At 37.1% G+C, this 18,708-nt stretch overlaps 2 protein-coding genes across 5 annotated transcripts in view; one reads left to right on the plus strand and one right to left on the minus strand.

Moving 5' to 3' along the window:
- LOC107720774 (alpha-mannosidase 2x-like) overlaps positions 1 to 3,848 on the minus strand; it is a 43,990-nt gene extending 40,142 nt beyond the window's left edge. For 3 of the 4 annotated variants that reach the window (XM_016528601.1, XM_016528602.1, XM_016528599.1), the window contains exons 1-2: positions 3,790 to 3,848; positions 1,643 to 2,460 (exon numbers count right to left, since the gene is read on the minus strand). The gene's annotated coding sequence lies outside the window, so the exon portion shown is untranslated. Of the gene's footprint in view, positions 1 to 1,642; positions 2,461 to 3,733; positions 3,765 to 3,789 lie in introns of those variants that run through there. The other variant, XM_016528600.1, reaches the window with a different exon arrangement.
- A 540-nt stretch (positions 3,849 to 4,388) lies between these two features.
- LOC107720775 (protein unc-45 homolog A) lies at positions 4,389 to 18,414 on the plus strand. The gene is made up of 19 exons (XM_016528603.1): positions 4,389 to 4,578; positions 5,072 to 5,273; positions 5,356 to 5,531; positions 5,619 to 5,708; positions 5,790 to 5,957; positions 6,039 to 6,207; positions 6,990 to 7,160; positions 7,294 to 7,465; positions 7,558 to 7,858; positions 7,953 to 8,047; positions 11,921 to 12,062; positions 12,150 to 12,290; positions 12,682 to 12,809; positions 13,104 to 13,170; positions 14,820 to 14,933; positions 15,018 to 15,133; positions 17,569 to 17,686; positions 17,785 to 17,940; positions 18,016 to 18,414. Exons 2-19 carry the CDS (start codon positions 5,072 to 5,074, stop codon positions 18,295 to 18,297), a joined length of 2,808 nt encoding a protein of 935 aa, XP_016384089.1. The 5' UTR covers positions 4,389 to 4,578; the 3' UTR covers positions 18,298 to 18,414.
- The last annotated feature ends 294 nt before the right edge of the window (positions 18,415 to 18,708 follow it).

Below are 18,708 nucleotides of genomic sequence, written 5' to 3' on the forward strand. Positions count from 1 at the left end.
TAAAACGGATGGTTCCGGTCCTTGATTCTGATTGGTTGAGACAAGTTCTAAGCTGTTGTAAATTACTCTAGTAACATACACCTTTGTTTACGTTTGTGTGTTGCTCGGCAACCACTTTGTTGGAACCACAACTGTTTCTGAGGAACTACATTGTTTGGTGGAAGAATACTGTTTTTATTAATATCATTACACTTTATTTGCTCTGTTTTATTTTGTGAAACCTTACTACGTATATGGAATAACCGTTTTATAAAAGCAATAAGCCCTGTGAAGCCGTGGTTTACAGTGAATTTATAACAGCTAAGGGGCGTTGTTAGGCACAACGCGAAGCGGAAAAACCACGGCTTCTTGGGGCTTATTGCTTTAATAAACACTACTGTCTACAGAAGCGATCAAAATAGAATAAATCACGTTTTTGAAAGGGAAAACGCTTCAAATAAAGATTGTATCAATTACAACGTAACGCCAGCAGGTGGAGACAAATGACATAAAAAGAGATTCGTTCAAAAAACGTCGATTCATTCGGGAATGAAACAAGTAAAGTCTTTATGAGCGAGTCATTGAATCGTTTGTTTAACTTATTTTTTTTTTTATCAATTCGTTGAATATTGTATTTTATAAATAGACTGCAGCAATTTTTACTAGAAACTATAGTAAATTACATGTTATTTTGTTTAGTTGTCTTTTTTTCAGAATCATGGTGGGAGAATAGTGATATCTATTTTAAAAATTAAATATTAATACAATATTGTTAATATAAATATGAAAAATAATACTTTTTCTAAAGAAATTTGTGAACTATATTTGCTCGAGAATGTTTTGAGTTTTAGCATTTTGAGTCTGTTCAATACAATGAATGCAAATTTTTTTTTGCATCAATATAGCAAAACAAACTTTTAATCCAATTTTTTGTTCCAGATTTTTAATCTTAAAAAAATATATATTTTCATGTTCAGTGTTATTTTAAATAGGACAAGGACAAGCAAGACTTAGATAAGTAATAAACTGCATTTCTAAATCAGTAAATCTGCAAATATTGTCTTTGATATTGATACAAATATTGAACCGGAAGTTGCTGCCGACTTTATTTGAGTGAAGTGACGTATTTCCAGCTGAAACGGAATATTGAATAGAGGGCGTGGTTTAATTTTTGGGCTCCTCCTCTCTGTCTCTCACTCATAGCAACCTAACGGTTGGAGGGGTGTGTTTAGAAGGATATTCTGCCCAAGCCGTCAAACTGACGTCATCAGAGAAGGAATGCAATTCCAGAGCGGAAGTAAATGTTCAGATTTTGATTAAAGATTACCAAGACAAACTATTTTTTTCAGCAGATTAACTTGCAAGGTTTAATTGTTCACATCAAGACTAGCAATGTGCGTTAGTAAAGTAAATAAAGTTGTAATTTGTGGCCCTTCGCATTTTATGTAGTATAAATGCTGCCCGCTTGACCTCTGAACTTGAGTACCCCTGATTTAAATGATGCTTGGACATTTCTAATTGTACTGTTTTGTCAGTTTAGACTTAATTGTAAAAAATATATATTATTAAACTAATATCATGATGTCACAACCAGCACCACCCAACTGTCTTTGTTTTTAAAACAAAGTGACGCCCACGTGTGTATGTGTGTTTTCTGACTTACTGGGTTGGGTGTAGTCCTTCACAGGGCAGTGGTCACTCCGGTCTGAGTTGGCCGAGGAGCCATCGCAACGAATGCAGGTTTCCACTGAGCAGAGAAACGACCAGAGCAGAATAAGAACGACCTGGCTCAATATGCCCCCTCTTTCTTAAGCAGTTTTTTTCTTTCCAGCTTGGCTGATGGGTCTCGGACACAGATGATGCAGATCTGCTTGTGCACTACGCTTTTAATGTCATAATGTATCCAACAAAGTCTCTAGTCTTAATATTTGGGAGCTGAACACGAGCACCTTCTCTGCAGTCAAGGACGTCTGACCTTGGTTCTGAATGATTCTGGATTATCAAGTCCTACAACAGGAGGCAATTCTGGGAAGTGCACAAATTGTGCCAAACTTGACAATGGAAGGTGGCGTTTCGCATGCAAAATCCAAGATCCAGAGCAGCGTGGCCTGGATTTGCCTGTAAAAACAAGCAGGTGTTCTCCTTCCCTTGTCTCACAAATCTAATATGAAGTTGATCCCGTCAGCTTCGAGTCAGGCAGTGTCTTAGCGCTCTCCAGAAGGATTTGGGATTAGGCCTTTCCTCCAGCACTGGTAAACAGCTCAACCGATCCCACGTCCAAAATGGAGAGCTTCCAGGAACGGCTACATAAAACTGAGGAGGCTACAAAAGGGAATCTTAATGGAACAGCTCTTGATGGAAGATAGTAAACCTAGTTTTAGAAAACTAATGAATAGAGCTGGTTTGAAGGTCTTTCTTCCATGTTTCCTATTTTGAAGCTCAGATTTCCACAGCAAGCCTCAGAAACAGAGAGCCAAGCACCTGTGAAAACAAACAATCTCAGTGAACGGTGTAATTTAATGGTTTTCCCAAATACTACACGTGCAGACGCACCAAACACATGCATCTACTGAAGCTTAAATCAAGACCATGGAAACCAATCAATTAAAATCATCTAAAAACACACATTATTCCCAATGCAAAAGCATGGCAGGGAATTTTGTCAACTATAGACAAAAAAAAATTGGTGCATCAATAATGGTCCATTTTTTATATCATACATTAGAATGTTAGCATGAAAAATTATTTATTGGAGGTTCATTGTTAATAATGATAGACTGCTATATCAGCCAGGTTGATGAATTGACTGCTATTTGATATTTGGCTGATAATTAAGTCTGCTTAGCAGATTATCAGAAGCAAGTTCCAAAAGGCATCATCAATGGATAATATATATATATATAGAGAGAGAGAGAGAGAGAGAGTATGAATATTCATTAGATTACGTCTCAGTAATGCTGTACAGCTCAATTGCCTTTATATTGGTCATCCAACACCATCAGTATTGGCATCAGCAATTAAAAATCCCATATTGGTCCAACACAAATTGTGAAAAATGGATTTAAAGAACAGACAAAAGACTGTAGATTTATGATATCGGCTTTTGGCTGATATCATAATGAAAAGAAAATTAATCAAAAATTTAATTAAAATAAAAAATAATAATTAAATCTCTGAGACTGAAAGAAATCACAGTAATCACTGTCTGTTTGAACAATAAAAAGATTTTTAAAAAATACAGATACATTACAATATAAATATGCAAATAAATAATTGCCAAGCGAGGGAAGTGATCCGTATGTAAAACTACAGCAGCCTGATCTTTGCCCTGAAAGTCCCAAAGACCTCAACATGACTTTCCAGAAATATGCCTGAAATAATGGCCTCTTCCTGTGTGGGAAGGTTATCATCAGCAATGATATCAGAGCCTTTAAGCACATAGTTTATCATTAAACCCGCTTGTCGCCATAGACAACCCCACTGATATCCACAGACAGCCTTAGCCTATATCTGCACATGGAGGCAAGTTACTCGTTTATCCGATCTATCCACCTCTAACTGGCATTCCCGCTCAAGATCAGACAATATAAGAGTTTATCAGCTAGATCCGCAGGTACGATCGCGTACTATGCGCGTGCGGCATGTAAATCTCTGGTCTATTCTTCAATACAAGCGCGCGATCAAGCTACAGAAAACACCTTTCTAACGTTTAAAATCATTATACTGCACTTCTAGTGTTTTTGAAACGGCTGACCTGTTAGTGGCATGGATTTTAAACGAGAAAGGAGTCACGGGACATCAAATATTTACCCGTTATTTCTTCCTGAAAGACGTCTGTGATCCTATGCGAGAGCTTGAGAATGGAGCAGAGCATTGTGGGAAGTGAAGTTTTCTGAGGGCTGAGGCGCACTGGCTTCCGATTGGTTAGATTACTGTGGGGGTTAGTACGTGTTAACGTTTTAATCAATCCAGACCGGTGCTAGTTGTTGTCACACTTTTAGCGAATACTTCTCGGTGTGCTTTTATTTTTGAAAGTCAATGCTGTATGAACAGATAGATAGATAGATAGATAGATAGATAGATAGATAGAGAAAATAATTATTGCAATATAATTATTTCAATATACATTAAATGTAAATAATTATCTAGAAATGTAGAAATCTAGAACAAGTTATGTAGAAAAGGAAAACATTCTTTCAGCAGAGGTGAAAGGCAGATATACATGTTTTATTGTATTGCCTCTGTCAGTACAACGGAATTCAAATTAATAGATTCCTATGCTGGATTTATATGGTCAAAGAGAGCAAATGAGGCGGAGCTTCGAATCCCACAGTAGTCGAGTGCTCAAGGCTGGGCTCATGAATATTAATGACGCAACTAGACGCTCGACCAGTAGGATTCTGCGGCGTCATCATTGCGCATCAAAACCAGGAAGCGCACAGGCAGAACAGTCGAGAACAGAGTGAACAGAAACACTGCAGAGTTTGAGAGCACTGGGAATATTTTACGGCGTTTTTAAAACAAGTAGAAATATCTTAGATTGTATAAAAGCCACGAACGTTTTTTTTTATCTGAAAAACGAAAACGACGCAGTGAAAGGTGAGTTTTATGTATGTTTACCAACTTCACCATAGTTACTGTTACAGCTCTAGACACAGATGTTATGATGCCTGTATATATGATACTCCACATAATGCAATATGTATGATTTGCGAACAAATTTGTGTGTAGTGACTTTGGTTACACTTTATTTTAAGGTGTCCTTGTTACAGTGCAATTATACATTTAAGTACTGAGTAATATAAATTAATTACATATGGTTAGGGTTTGACTTAGGGATACTTGCATGTAATTATGCATAATTAATTGTTATTATAATAGTAAGTACATATAACATGTGTAACAAGGACACGTTAAAATAAAGTGTTACCGTGACTTTTATTGTTCTTCATTTTTAAATGCATTTGTTTTGCATATTGCAGTACCAATGATTGCAGTATCCCCATTCATTTTGCAATAAAATATATATTCTATTCTATATAGTTCAGGTCTATTCTATTTCCAAATTTAATGAGTTTTTATTAATACGTAGATGTCCCAGGACTCCTCTACGCAGAGGGAGGAAGGAAACAACCACTTTAAAGCCGGTGATGTGCAACAAGCTCTCAGCTGCTACACCAAAGCTCTAAAGATCAGCGACTGTCAATCCGAGAGTGCGGTTCTGTACCGCAACCGAGCAGCATGCTATCTTAAACTTGAAGACCATACCCAAGCAGAGGCAGATGCCACCAAAGGTAAAAATGACATCTAGGATTTCACCTTCATGACCAACCTCATGTTCATCACTCTAACCGAGTCGTGTTTTTCATTCTCAAGCTTTGGACGTGGATCAAGGTGACGTCAAGGCCCGATTCCGTCGAGCACAGGCTCTGCAGAAGCTCGGACGGTTAGACCAGGCGTTTACGGACGCTCAGAAATGTGCACAGCTGGAACCCAAGAATAAAGCTTTCCAGGACCTGCTTAGACAGCTAGGAGCACAGATCCAGCAGAAGGTGGGTTATGAGTGGTGCTTGTGAAGGAGAGCATCACTATTACGGTTTATGACCTGAAAATGAAGCCATATTTGTGTTTATATACAGGCAGCACAGCTCTCCTCCACAGACTCACGAGTTCAACAGATGTTCAAACTCCTTCTGGACAGTTCAGCGCCAATTTCAGACAGACAGAAGGTGGGAAAGGCCGCCTTTAAACGTAAAATTTAAATGTATAACATACAGTCTTTGAGATGTTCTCGGTTGCGTTTTAATCAGGCTGCTCAGAATCTGGTGGTGCTTTCACGGGAGGACGCAGGCGCTGAGCAGATCTTCCGAAATGATGGAGTCAAACTCCTCCAGAATCTTCTTGACTCCCAGCAGGAGGATCTGATCCTTTCTGCTCTTAGGACTCTGGTTGGCCTGTGCACCGGACATCAGTCAAGGGTGAGTAACGTCCCCTCACAATCAAGTTTATTATTTTAACCCAAAGGTCATCTTAAGTTATGCATATTGTTTTGTTTGTAGACCATGGCCATTGTGAACGAGGTGGGCATGGACAGGTTGTGCGGCGTCATGGGTTCTGCTGCTTCCACCGTGTCTCTTTCAGCATGCCATCTGATCCAGGTGATGTTCGAGGCTCTTACGGAGGGCATGAAGAAAGAGATCAGAGGGAAAGATGAGGCCATACTGCCAGGTGAGATGCCAGCCTTCACTTTGAGAGCTCATTTCAGTGACCTACTTTAAGCCCAAAAATCATTTCCAGCAGAGAATTTCTGTTCTACTTTTTTAAGACTGAGTTATGGCCGCAGGCTTATTATAGTTAACTAAAACTACTTACTTGAAATAAAATAAACAATAAATTAAATAAGTAAATACATTTGAAATTAAATAAAATATAAAAGCCTTTTTTATTTCAGCTAGTTGCCAAGGCGTAACTTAACTTGTACTAAATAAAAAATTAATAAAAACTACATAGACATATATATATATACTTATTACATGACTACTTAAATATGTAAATAAAAACATAAATAAATAAATAAAACTATAAAGAAATGAATCATTCAAATATCAATAAAATAGTGATGAAATATTGATTTGAGGTTTTTTTCTTTAATGTATTTTATAAGAAGAAATAGTGATATGACAAATATATCTGATATGAGAACATTGCATAGCTATGCAATTGGTTTCCTTGGAAAAACAAAACTGGCAAATTATATAAAAAGATTTCACTGCAGATTAACCAATTAGAATCCAGTATTCCAGAATGCCTTGTAATATTTTTCTTCATTTTTTTCCCATATTTCCTCCAGTCTGCAAACTTCAAAGAGTTTGCAATTATACAAGTATAATTGTAGGAAATTGCTGTAATAATACATGCGAAACATCCGCTGTTATTGTAGTAGTACACACATTTCTGGTGTCTTCCTGGGTCATAAATATGAAACTGAAAATGCTTTGTATGTATTGCAGAACCCTCTCGTGAGTTGCGTTCCATGTTGCGTCATCTAATTGACATGCTTCCTGCATCCAGCGTGTCTGGAGCCGGACGTGACAGCGCCATCAACCTGCTGGTCAAACAGGTGCCACGAAAATCCTTGAAAAACCCAGACAACTCTCTCACCCTGTGGGTCATCGACCAGGGTACGTTTGACAGGCTTTGATCTGCTCTCATCTGAGATTTAGTAGACATGTGTAGACAGTGTGTTTTCCCTGTGTGACATCACTGATGACACCTGAACAGGTCATTTGATGCCTTTTTTTAACTTTTCTTTAGGGCTGAAGAAGATTCTAGAAGTAGCAGGAACTGTACCCGAGGTCAAAGGTGGGCCGCCGCTCACGGACAACACTCCTATGAGCTGCTCCGTTCTGCTTAATAAGCTTTATGATGACCTGAAGAGTGATAAAGAGAGGGAAAACTTCAACAAGCTCTGTGAAGAATATGTCCAGTAAGTTATATATAGGCAGAATTGTGAGATAAGTCACAATTACCTTCCGTTACATTTTCTTGTCACTTTTCTTTTTTTTTTTTTTAACACAGGTATCACTTTGGCAGCTCAGATATGGAGAGTAAGCTACGAGCGATACAGACGGTCTCTGTACTGCTGCAGGGTCCCAGTGATGTGGGAAATCGCACTCTGGAGCTGAGCGGTATCATGGATGCTGTCATTTCCCTTTGTGCGTCCGAAAACATCACTCACCAGCAGGTGGCAGTGGAGGCGCTCATTCACGCCGCCGGAAAAGCCAAGAGAGCCTCCTTCATCACAGCCAATGGCGTGGCTCTGCTGAAAGACCTGTACAAGAAGAGCGAAAATGACCGGATACGTGTGCGAGCACTGGTGGTGAGTGTTCAGACTCAAAGACATCTACATTATGAGAGATTTTACCCTTTTTTTTTTTTTTCTCAATTCTGTACGTTTGGTGTGTGTTTTGTAGGGCTTGTGCAAGCTTGGCTCCGCTGGAGGCACTGATTTCAGCATGAAGCAGTTTGCAGAAGGTTCAACACTTAAACTCGCCAAGCAGTGCAGGAAGTAAGTTTTGAGCTTTGCTAATAGACCAATTCGGCGTTTGCAAACAGTGATGACGATTTTTTTTGTGGGCGGAGCCTATCTGGTGGCAGAAAATGACCGTTTTCAAGTAGCGGTCTATGGAAGCCATGGAATAAAAACAGGCAAATTTGAATTTATATTTCAAAATTCTTACTTTATTCTCAATTCCGAGATTATATCTCACAAAGAAAATCAACTCGTCGTTCTCTCTTTTCCCCTCGGCTCAGAATCATGAGTTTATATCCCTGACTTCTGGCTTTTTTCCTCAGAATTGACAAACTCGCTGTTGTTGAGTTAAATCAAGTCCATATAAACTTGCATTTGCAAGAAAAAGTCAGAATTGTGAGATGAAATACATAAATGTTATGTAAAATGTTAATAGCAATAGGTTAAAAAAAATTATTTCATGCTGTATCTGTAGGGCTAATACAATATGTTCCCTATGAACTGCATATGTGAATATTATGTAGACCTATTGTTTAAATCAAATTTATGCTTTAAACGTAATCATAGCAATTTGCATCCATAGACAGTCTGTCCGTTTAAACGGCTGCCTTTAGTTTAAAATGGCTTCTTTGACGACAGTATTCTATAAAAAATTATTTGCATTCCAATTCTGACATCCAAAGGCACAAAAATTATTTCTTTCTCTTATTCCATGGATTTAACCATTTCCCTCCACTTGTTACCAATGTTTTTCTGCCACCTGATGTAACTATGACGTCTATAGCGTTGTGGTGATCCGATCTAGTTTTAGTCGACTAAATATCATAAGATTTTAGTCGACTAAATCTACAGTAAATTTAGTCGGCTAAAATCAAATGGGTTTAGTTACAGTGCATTTATTAAGCATTTCTCTAAAATTTCCAAACTCATTATATAGGTTTGATATTAAGGTTTTACCATGATAGACACCGATTTAACTGCGGTGACACACAACATGCCTTTATGTTAAAATTAAATAAAACCACTTCTCATAAAGAACAAGAACGTGGTCTTCTTTTTAATGAAATACCAATGGTTATATAGGCTAAATATGCATTCTTTATAGCAACTTGTTTACCATATTCTTCATTCATTCAAGCAGACATATTTAGTTCTATAAATAAATTTAAATGAATCTTTAAGGCTACTAAAGTTTTTCAGGCAAGAGCAGTGCATGATTTTCTGTCTTTCTGTTGTTGCTTGATTAACATCAATGACTCGGACAATAGCAACTAAACTAGGCTGCTATCCCTTTAAAACCGAATGCACAGCTGCAATGGATGCAATGTACTGATACACGTTCTCCCTACTGTTTACGTTCACTTAAGACGTAATCAACTGTGTTTATGTGAATACTCGTCAAACGGACAATTCAACATCATTTTGTGTGTAATTCTCCGTTCATGTGACGCGAAAGAGTAACCGCGCGCTGTGAGATGCGCTTTCTGTGTGTGTATGCTTCAGTATCTGCGCTCAGAAAACCGCACCGAATTGAGTTCTCTCTTGCGTCGTAAGATTTATCCATATGTCTGTTCTTCTCTTACTCCCACATATTGACATTTTTGAACGTTTTATGAGACGTGCAGCAAGTGTATGTTAGCTTATGTCCCGCCGGTTCATATGTACACATGTAACCTCCGAACCACGCAGCAGATTCGTTCTGAATGAATCTCTTCCCAAATCGTCCCTCCCTAACATTTTCGTCTCATTTATATTCGTTGACGAAATTGTCAATAAATATTCTTCATAGTTTTTGTCATTCAAAAAGAGTTTTAGTTCGTTATCGTCTCGTTGTCGTCAGTGAAAAAAATGTCGTTGACAAGAATTATGACGAAAATTATTCGGCAACGAAATTAACACTGATCTAATATAAACATCCGATTTATTTCCCAGCTGTTTACCTTCACAGACATAACCGACTGTTTTTGTAACTCATGTGATTTTAACGTAAACTTATGTGTGAAAGAGAACTTAGTTTAGTACTCACATGCTGTGACAGCTGCTTTCTGTACGTGTGCTTCGGATGTGTGCTCTCAGAAAACCATATATCAGAAGTTTAAACTCATATGCTTTAAAACGCATGATTTCAGTGCGATAAACATGATAATCAGAACCAAAACAGATGTTTTTAGCAGGTACGAGCTGTAAAGGCGCAGCTCTATTCTGGAAAAGGGGGCGGGGAGCAGCAGCTCATTTGCATTTAAAGAGACCGGCCCGAAAAACAGCGTGTTTCTGCTTCCACTCAAAATAGGCATTTTCAAAATGATATAATACATGATCTGTGGAGTATTTTGAGCTGAAACTTCACCGACACATTCTGGGGACACCAGAGACTTATATTAAATATTGTAAAAAGGGGCATAATATGTCTCCTTTAAGACAAGGGTTTTCATACTAATGTTAGGAGGCTAAGAAAAGATTTAGCTAGAGATCTCAAAATTAACATATTAACTTCCTATGTGACCCTGGAGCACAAAACCAGTCTTAAATCGCTGGGGTATATTTGTAGCAATAGCCAAAAATACATTGTATGGGTCAAAATTCTTCTTTTATGCCAAAAATCATTAGGATATTAAGTAAAGAAAGATCATGTTCCATGAAGATATTTTGTAAATTTCCTACTGTAAATATATTAAAGCTTAATTTTTGATTAGTAATATGCATTACTAATCAAACTTCATTTGGACAACTTTAAAGGCGATTTTCTCATTATTTCGATTTTTTTGCACCCTCAGATTCCAGATTTTCAAATCAGCTTTCAGATGATGTATAAATCTCAATTTCGAAAATTCACCCTTATGACTGGTTTTGTGGTCCAGGGTCACATATGTTTAAGGAAAATTGTTTATTTATAATAAATATATATTTTTATTAATGTATTATTTTTATTTATTATTTTGTGAATATGTAAGAAATTGTTTTATTAATTAATGTACAATTTTATTATTAGTTAAATATTTACTATTAAACAAATTATTTGATTTATTAATTTATATATTACTTATATCCATTACTAAAATTTTGTTAATATTATATATTGTTTTGTATATTATATTTATATTGATATTGCATTATTACAGTTTAAAAGATAAAATAATAAATATTTTCTGTTATTTTTATATGTTGATATTAAATTATTACATTGAAAATATGAAAGTAAAAATATAAACAAAATATAAGAATATGTAATATCTATTGATCTATTATACATCTTTATAATGTCAATATAAAATATCTTGTAGACATGAAGCATTATACATTATTTACACATCTATATTTTATTTGAATATTTAATGTATTGATTTATATATTATTAATGATTATTATTATTTGGTTATATTTATATACATTTTTTTAAATGTATAATATTTTATATATTATATTTATGTTGATATTACATTATTACATTGAAAATATAAACTTAAAATATAAGAATATGTAATATCTATTGATCTATTATACATCTTTATAATATCAATATAAAATGTCTTGTAGACATGAAACATTACACATTATTTACACATCAAAATATATTTCTTCCTATAGTTTAAGATATATATATATATTTCTTTTTCTTTTTTCTTTTTGCCTTATATTTTAAGAAAGAGGTCTGTCACAAGGGGATCATCATATTTGGGTAGTTTTTATTAATCAAAAACTCTGCTCATATTCAGCTGGTATTCATATGCAGTACCAGAAGCATTTAAATCTATGCAGATGTCTTCGTTTTACCCTTTTAATTTTGCAGCTGCTGCAAAAGCTAATTTATATGTTTGTGCCTATGTTAAGCAGACCACTTTAGAGAAGCAGAATGATCTAAAATTGCAAAGGTGTACATGCAGGTGGCCTTCAGCTGTCTTTCTTTCCCAGGTGGCTCTGCAACGAAGCTCTTCCCCTAACATCCCGGCGATGGGCTATCGAGGGTCTGGCCTACCTCACGCTGGACGCCGATGTGAAAGAGGACCTGGTGGAAGATAAGAAAGCCCTTCAGGCCATGTTTGAGCTGGCTAAGGTATCGCCTTTCTCACTGTTTTGGAGATTGCCCATAATGCTAATCGGTGACATCTATGCAACTCCCATGTTCTCATTTTCTTTGCAGTCTGAAGACAAAACAGTGTTATACGCAGTTGGATCGACGCTGGTTAACTGCACCAACAGTTATGATGTTGAGAAGCCAGACCCTCAGATGGTGGAACTAGCTAAATATGCTAAACAGCACGTACCTGAGGAGCATCCAAAGGTAAGTATGACAAATACGATGAACATGTTTGTTAAAAATGAACATGCTTTCTCTGTTTGTGTAATCGTATGTCATTTCAAACCCGTATCACTTTCTTTTTTTTTCTGAAGAACACAAAAGAAGATGTTTAGCAGAGTGTTCATGCTGCTCTTTAAAAGCATATGGTGAACAAGTTCCAAAAATCACCATCAATATGACTTATTGGCATCTTCTGAAGCCACGCTTTAGTTGTGTGTGAAAACAGACCACAAATTCAACAATTAATTGTAATTTTCTGTCCTTTTGTTATGGAAAAAGGAAAGTCACAGGGGTTTGAAACAACATGAGGGTGAAGAAATGACATTTTTATATTACAGTGACTACAGTAATGTCTCATCATGTTTTCATGTAGGATGCTCGGTCGTTTGTAGAAAAGAGAGTGGTGAAGCTCTTGGAGGCCGGGGTGGTGTCCGCGTTGGTTTGTATGGTGAAACAAGAGAGTCCCGCCCTCACAGAGGCCTGCAGAGAGTGTATCGCCAGGTCTGCTTTCAGTTTGATCACATCTAGAAATATTCTGAAGCACAATCAATTAAAAAAATTCTGGCCAAATTCAAAGGCTGCCACGGTAAAAGTAATTTATCTGCACTCCTGTTTTGGCCCTTTCCCACTGCTGGCACAACTGCTGTCCCAAATTCAGATTAAGCCTTGGATCAATTTGTTCCTTCAGGGGAGATTGTTTGAAAATGGATTTCAGTGTGCAAAATGGTTATTCTCCGTCCAAGGAAATGGCCCTTTTATCAGATTAAATAAAGTCTCTCTTCCTCTCCCTGACAGGGTGATTTTGGCTCTGGTGGAGAGACAGGAGGACAGAGGGTTAGTTGTGGCACAAGGAGGAGGAAAAGTAAGTATATTCTTCATCTCGCCTGTTGAGTTTCAGAATGAGAACATTTCACACCATTAATTGAATGTACATTACCGTTCAAATGTTTGTGATTGGTAAGATTATAAATAGTGCTGTCAAATGATTAATCGCGATTAATCGCGTCCAAATTAAAAGTTTGTTTACATAATATATGTGTGTATACTGTGTATATTTATTTTTAGTGCTGTCAAACGATTAATCGCATCCAAAATAAGTTTTTGTGTACATTATATATGTATGTGTACTGTGTATATTTATTATGTATATAAATACACACACATACAGTATATATTTTGAAAATATTTACATGTTTATACCATATAAACATGTATATAATCCATATATTCATATTCTTATATTTTATACTATATATAAATATACTTAAAGGGGTCATACATAGTTGCTAAAAAGAACATTATTTTGTGTATTTTGTGTTAAGATTCTGCCACGCCCCCCTAAAACGGCTTGTTCTAACACGCCCCCACATATCTAGGTCACTATGTGGAAATATTAGCATAATGCCGCCCAAATGTTCACGCAAAGAAAGAAGGCGTGGTTTCAGTAACTGCAGTTAGTGTTGAAGCAGCATGTCAGGGAGACGCTGTGTGTTTCTAGGCGAAAGCAAAAGCACTTTATTTGGCCTTCCAGAAGTAGATGCATTTAGGAATCTTTAAGGTTACTTACAACAGAACAGCAATGTATTTTATGGACGACCGTTTCGTGAACCTAGGAGAGGAGGTCATTCTGACTTTGCTATGACAATTTGGCACTTCTGAATCAGCAACTGTAAGTTTGTTTTGTTATTAGTTTAAGTATTTGCTATTGACCGTTCAAATGCGGAGTTTTGCGCATAGTGTGTGTGTGTGTGCGCGCGCGCGTGTGTGTGTGTGAGAGAGAGAGAGAGAGAGACACAGTGGAGTTATTAACTGTCTTGATATTTACTTTGAAAGCTGACGCTCGCGATTATGGTAAGGGGCGTTACATTTCCGACGAGTGCTTGCAAGCGTTTGAGAGAGGCGGGGCATAGAGGACCTACAATAATGTACAGTATTTGAAAAATAATGTGTTTTTTGAACATTAAAGCATGTCAACATATTCTGTTACACCAAATACACCAAATAATGATCTTTAAAAAAGCATCATATGACCCCTTTAATGTATAAACATAACATATTTTTCTTAAATATATACATGCATGTGTGTGTATTTATATATACATCATAAATATTATACAGTATACACACATATATTATGTAAACAACAACTTTTATTTTGGATGCGATTAATCGCGATTAATCCTTTGACAGCACTAATTATGAAATGTTTTTGAAAGAAGTCACTTATGCTTGTCCAAGGCTGCATTTATTTGTTTTGAAGTTTTGTTAATAAATTAAAAACAGTAATAATGAGAAATATATTACAATTTAATATAACTTTCTATTTTAATATATAAAAATTGAAATGGAAATATTTTGTAACATTACACGTCTTTACTGTCACTTTTGATTAATTTAATGCATCCTTGCTAAAAAAAAAAAAAGTGTAAATTTCTTTCAAAAGTAAAAAACTTACTGAACCCAAAATTTTGAATGATAACATGTGACTGTTTTCTTGTTTGCTTGATGCAGGCCTTACTACCGCTAGTTTCTGAGAGCACAGATCGGGGAAAGATCAAAGCAGCGCAAGCTCTGGCCAAGATCACCATCACATCCAACCCTGAGATTGCATTTCCGGGCGAGAGGGTACGTCAGCACCTTATTTCACCTTTCTCTCTGATTGCAATCAGGAATTGAATGTTTAATGTCATGATCTGTGAGTTTGTGTAGGTCTATGAGGTGGTTAGACCCCTGGTCAGTCTTTTGGCGCTTGACTGCACGATGCTGCAGAACTTTGAGGCTCTGATGGCCCTCACCAACCTGGCTGGCATCAGCGAGAGACTCAGGTTAGCGCTCACCAACTAAAACAAATTAAATCGGAAATTTAAAGGAATAGTTCACCCAAAAATTACAATTTGCTAAAAATGTACTAAGCCTCAGGCTATCCAAGATGTAGATGCGTTTGTTGTATCATCTGAACTGATTTGGAGAAATGTAGCATTACATCACTTGCTCACCAAATGATCCTCTGCAGTGAATGGGTGCCGTCAGAATGAGAGTCCAAACATCTGATAAAAACATCACAATAATCCACACCACTCCAGTCCATTAATTAATGCCTTGTGAAGTGGAAAAACTGTGTGCCTTTAGATAACAATTCCATCATTAAGAGATTTTTAACTTAAAACCGTTGCTTCTGGCTAAAATACACATCCTCAATCCATAGTATTGCTTTCTACAGTAAAAACCGCCTTAATGATGGATTTGTTTATTACAAGCATGCAGCTTTTCGCTTTACAAGATGTTAGTTGATGGACTGGAGTTGTGTAGATAACTTGTGGATTGTTGTGATGTTTCTGTTCGGATTCTGACGGCACCCATTCACTGCAGAGGGTCCATTGGTGAGCAAGTGATATAATGCTAATTACAATTTGTAATTTCTCCAAATCTGTTCTGATGAAGAAACAAACTCATCTACACCTTGGATGGCCAGAGAGCAAGTAAATTTTCAGCAAACTTTCATTTTTGGTGAACTATTCCATTAAGCCACAGACAGTGTTGGGAGTAACGCATTACAAAAGTAATAATATTACAGTAGTATATTACGTTTTGCTGTAACGCAGTAATATAACGCATTTCTAATAAAATTTGGGTAATATTATTACTCGTTACAATCTCAGTAACGCAAGTTACAACAACATATTTTAACTCAAAATTAAGTGGTGAATTTACTAACACCGCAAAACGGCACCAGAGAAAAAATTCCGCGGGTAAAATAGTTTGTCTATCTTCTGTTGCTGGAATTAAATGGTTGAGATGACTGCAGAGACGGATTCTACATTTGTGAGATGGACACACTCATGCTATTTTCAGTTTATCGGAGAAAAGGATAAGAATGCTTAGAAATATGTGCGACACCAAACTCTCAACATGGAGAAATAGCACGAGTAAAACCTGGAAACACCTAGACTGGTGCCACTAACACTAAGCTATCGGAGAGAGAGCTGCGGGGTCAGAGAAGAGAAAAAGACGGCGGACGAGCGCAGACAAGCAACAAAAATTACGTTTAACTAAAAATAACAAAATCTGTTTTTATTAAATCATAGCCTATATATAAAATGAATGAATGTGCGAAATATTTGACTTCAATAGCCAAATTAACAGATTAACTTTTTAAATTTTAATTCTTTAATTGTTTTATTGTATTTTTATTAAAAAAAATTACACATCTATTTAGTCATTTTTTCTGACCATCAAGTGTCAGTCACTCTCAATGCCAACTGGCAGGAAAACATGGTAAATTCAAACCATTTTTTACAATAGATAAAGTGCCGACAATTCATACAACTTTCCACACAGTGGCATAGCAGACGGGCACGCACTGCGGGGGGCCCCGTGATAACCTCCCCGTGCTGAGATGCGTCGTATCATGTCGACGATAGCTAGAGATATTGTCAAAACAAAGCATCAAAAATTGGCAACATTAAGAGGATTTAGCATTTCCAAGTAATGTAGGCCTCTTACATTCTTCTTATTATTAGGCCTATTATTATTATTAGGTTACTTTTATTATTAAATGACATGAAATTATATATATTATAGCAATAATTTCATAGCGCATTACCGTATGGCGCGCTGTGAGGATAATTAAAATTTAGGCTATTAGCTTAGGCTACTCCTCATTGAAAATGTTTTTTAAAAGTTTTTTTAAACAGGTCTTTTAATTTATACAATTTAATTATAGGCCTATAATTAAAATTATTAACACTGCAGTCATTCATGCACAGATTTTCAAAAACAACCTGTTTAACCCAAAATACGTTTCTTCTCATGTTTTTCACTATACGGGCCACAAGATAAATATTAAGGGAATAATTTAAGACAGTTATATAGCCTACTATCATCAGCCTATATTGAAGTCATTTTGTCTCTTGTTGTCTCAAAGAATATGCGGCGTTAATGCAGCGTTCGAAAGCGCCGTCAGTTTTTTTTACTTTCACTTACTCTATAGTGAATTGACTGACGTTCACCAGCATAACGCTTGCGCACAGTTTGCGCGTTGCTTGCTTGTGTTGCTTGACCCCTCCCCCATAATATCAATCGTTTATAGGCCACATATTAGGCAAAAACCATTTTTTACAATAGATAAAGTGCCGACAATTCATACAACTTTCCACACAGTGGCATAGCAGACGGGCACGCACTGCGGGGGGCCCAAGTAACTTGCCCAACACTGGCCACAGAACAACCCAACCATCAAAACCACATTTCAATCCCACAGGCAGAAGATCATCAAGGAGAAAGCTGTGCCTAAAATAGAGGGCTACATGTTTGAGGAGCACGACATGGTCCGTGCTGCTGCCACGGAGTGTATGTGCAATCTGGCATTAAGCACTGAGGTACGTCACATGACACTGACAGTATGGGTTTTTGGACCGGACTGTGATCTAATTCCTTCTAGAAAAGACTGATTTTGTGGTTTTCTGTGATGCATCAGGTGCAGAAGTGTTACTTGGCTACAGACAGTGACCGTCTCAAGCTTCTGGTGCTCTACAGTGGTGAAGATGATGAGCGGCTGAGGAAGGCTGCGTCAGGCACGCTGGCCATGCTGACCGGAGAGATGCCCGAGCTGTGTACACGTATTCCTGACACAGTGAGTACAGATTTGAGTCTTACCTGATTAAGAAATCCTCACATTCTTCATCTCAATTCACATACTTTTCTGTAGACAAGCCACTGGCTGGAGATCTTCCAGGCTCTGCTGCTCGGTGAAAGTCAGGACCTGCGGCATCGTGGGGCGGTCATCGTAATGAACCTCATGCAGGCTGACAAAAGTCTGGCTGAGAAACTGATGGAGAGCGAGGCTCTGGAGATCCTCTCTGTCCTGGCTAAAGGAGACGATCCCAAACAGGCCTCCATTCAGAAAGCCGCCCAGCGCTGCCTGGATCTGGCTACTGAGTACGGCCTCATTCGGAGCAACGAGGGCGGAGTCAATGGTAAAACCATGTGATGCAGTATAAAGGGGGTGGTTTAAAGCCTTGTCCGCTATGGGTAAAAACGTAGCACACATTTCATACTATCTACAGAGACCAAATATTAAGTTTATTCACTTCCATTCCGTCACGTGCACTCAATTTATTTTACATGCGCATTCCAAAATATACTTTTATTCATTCCCCTTATATGTGTGATGAGCGCACATTGTGAAAGTATTGATCATATTTATGCTTTGTCACATTTGTGTGATATCATGTATATTCAGGTCTTAATTGTTGAATGTGAAATTATGTATTCCGGTTTTATATAAACACTAGTTTTGTTTCGACTTTGGTGGTCTTGTTTTTATTCTTGTTTTGTTTTTAACAGTTAAGTAGATTTGGTTGGGTTTAATAATTCTGACTTTCCACACTGTTCTGCAACT

The sequence above is a fragment of the Sinocyclocheilus rhinocerous genome, unplaced genomic scaffold (assembly GCF_001515625.1).
Source record: "Sinocyclocheilus rhinocerous isolate Xijiao unplaced genomic scaffold, SAMN03320098_v1.1 scaffold1022, whole genome shotgun sequence".
In the NCBI taxonomy this organism is placed as follows: Eukaryota; Metazoa; Chordata; class Actinopteri; order Cypriniformes; family Cyprinidae; genus Sinocyclocheilus; species Sinocyclocheilus rhinocerous.

Excerpts from the sequence above, each read along its gene's own strand:
- LOC107720775 (XM_016528603.1), top strand. The coding sequence starts at position 5,072 with ATGTCCCAGGACTCCTCTACGCAGAGGGAGGAAGGAAACAACCACTTT. Across the intron at positions 7,859-7,952 it reads TACGTGTGCGAGCACTGGTG|GGCTTGTGCAAGCTTGGCTC; the intron begins GTGAGTGTTCAG and ends TGTGTTTTGTAG. Across the intron at positions 17,687-17,784 it reads ATCTGGCATTAAGCACTGAG|GTGCAGAAGTGTTACTTGGC; the intron begins GTACGTCACATG and ends GTGATGCATCAG.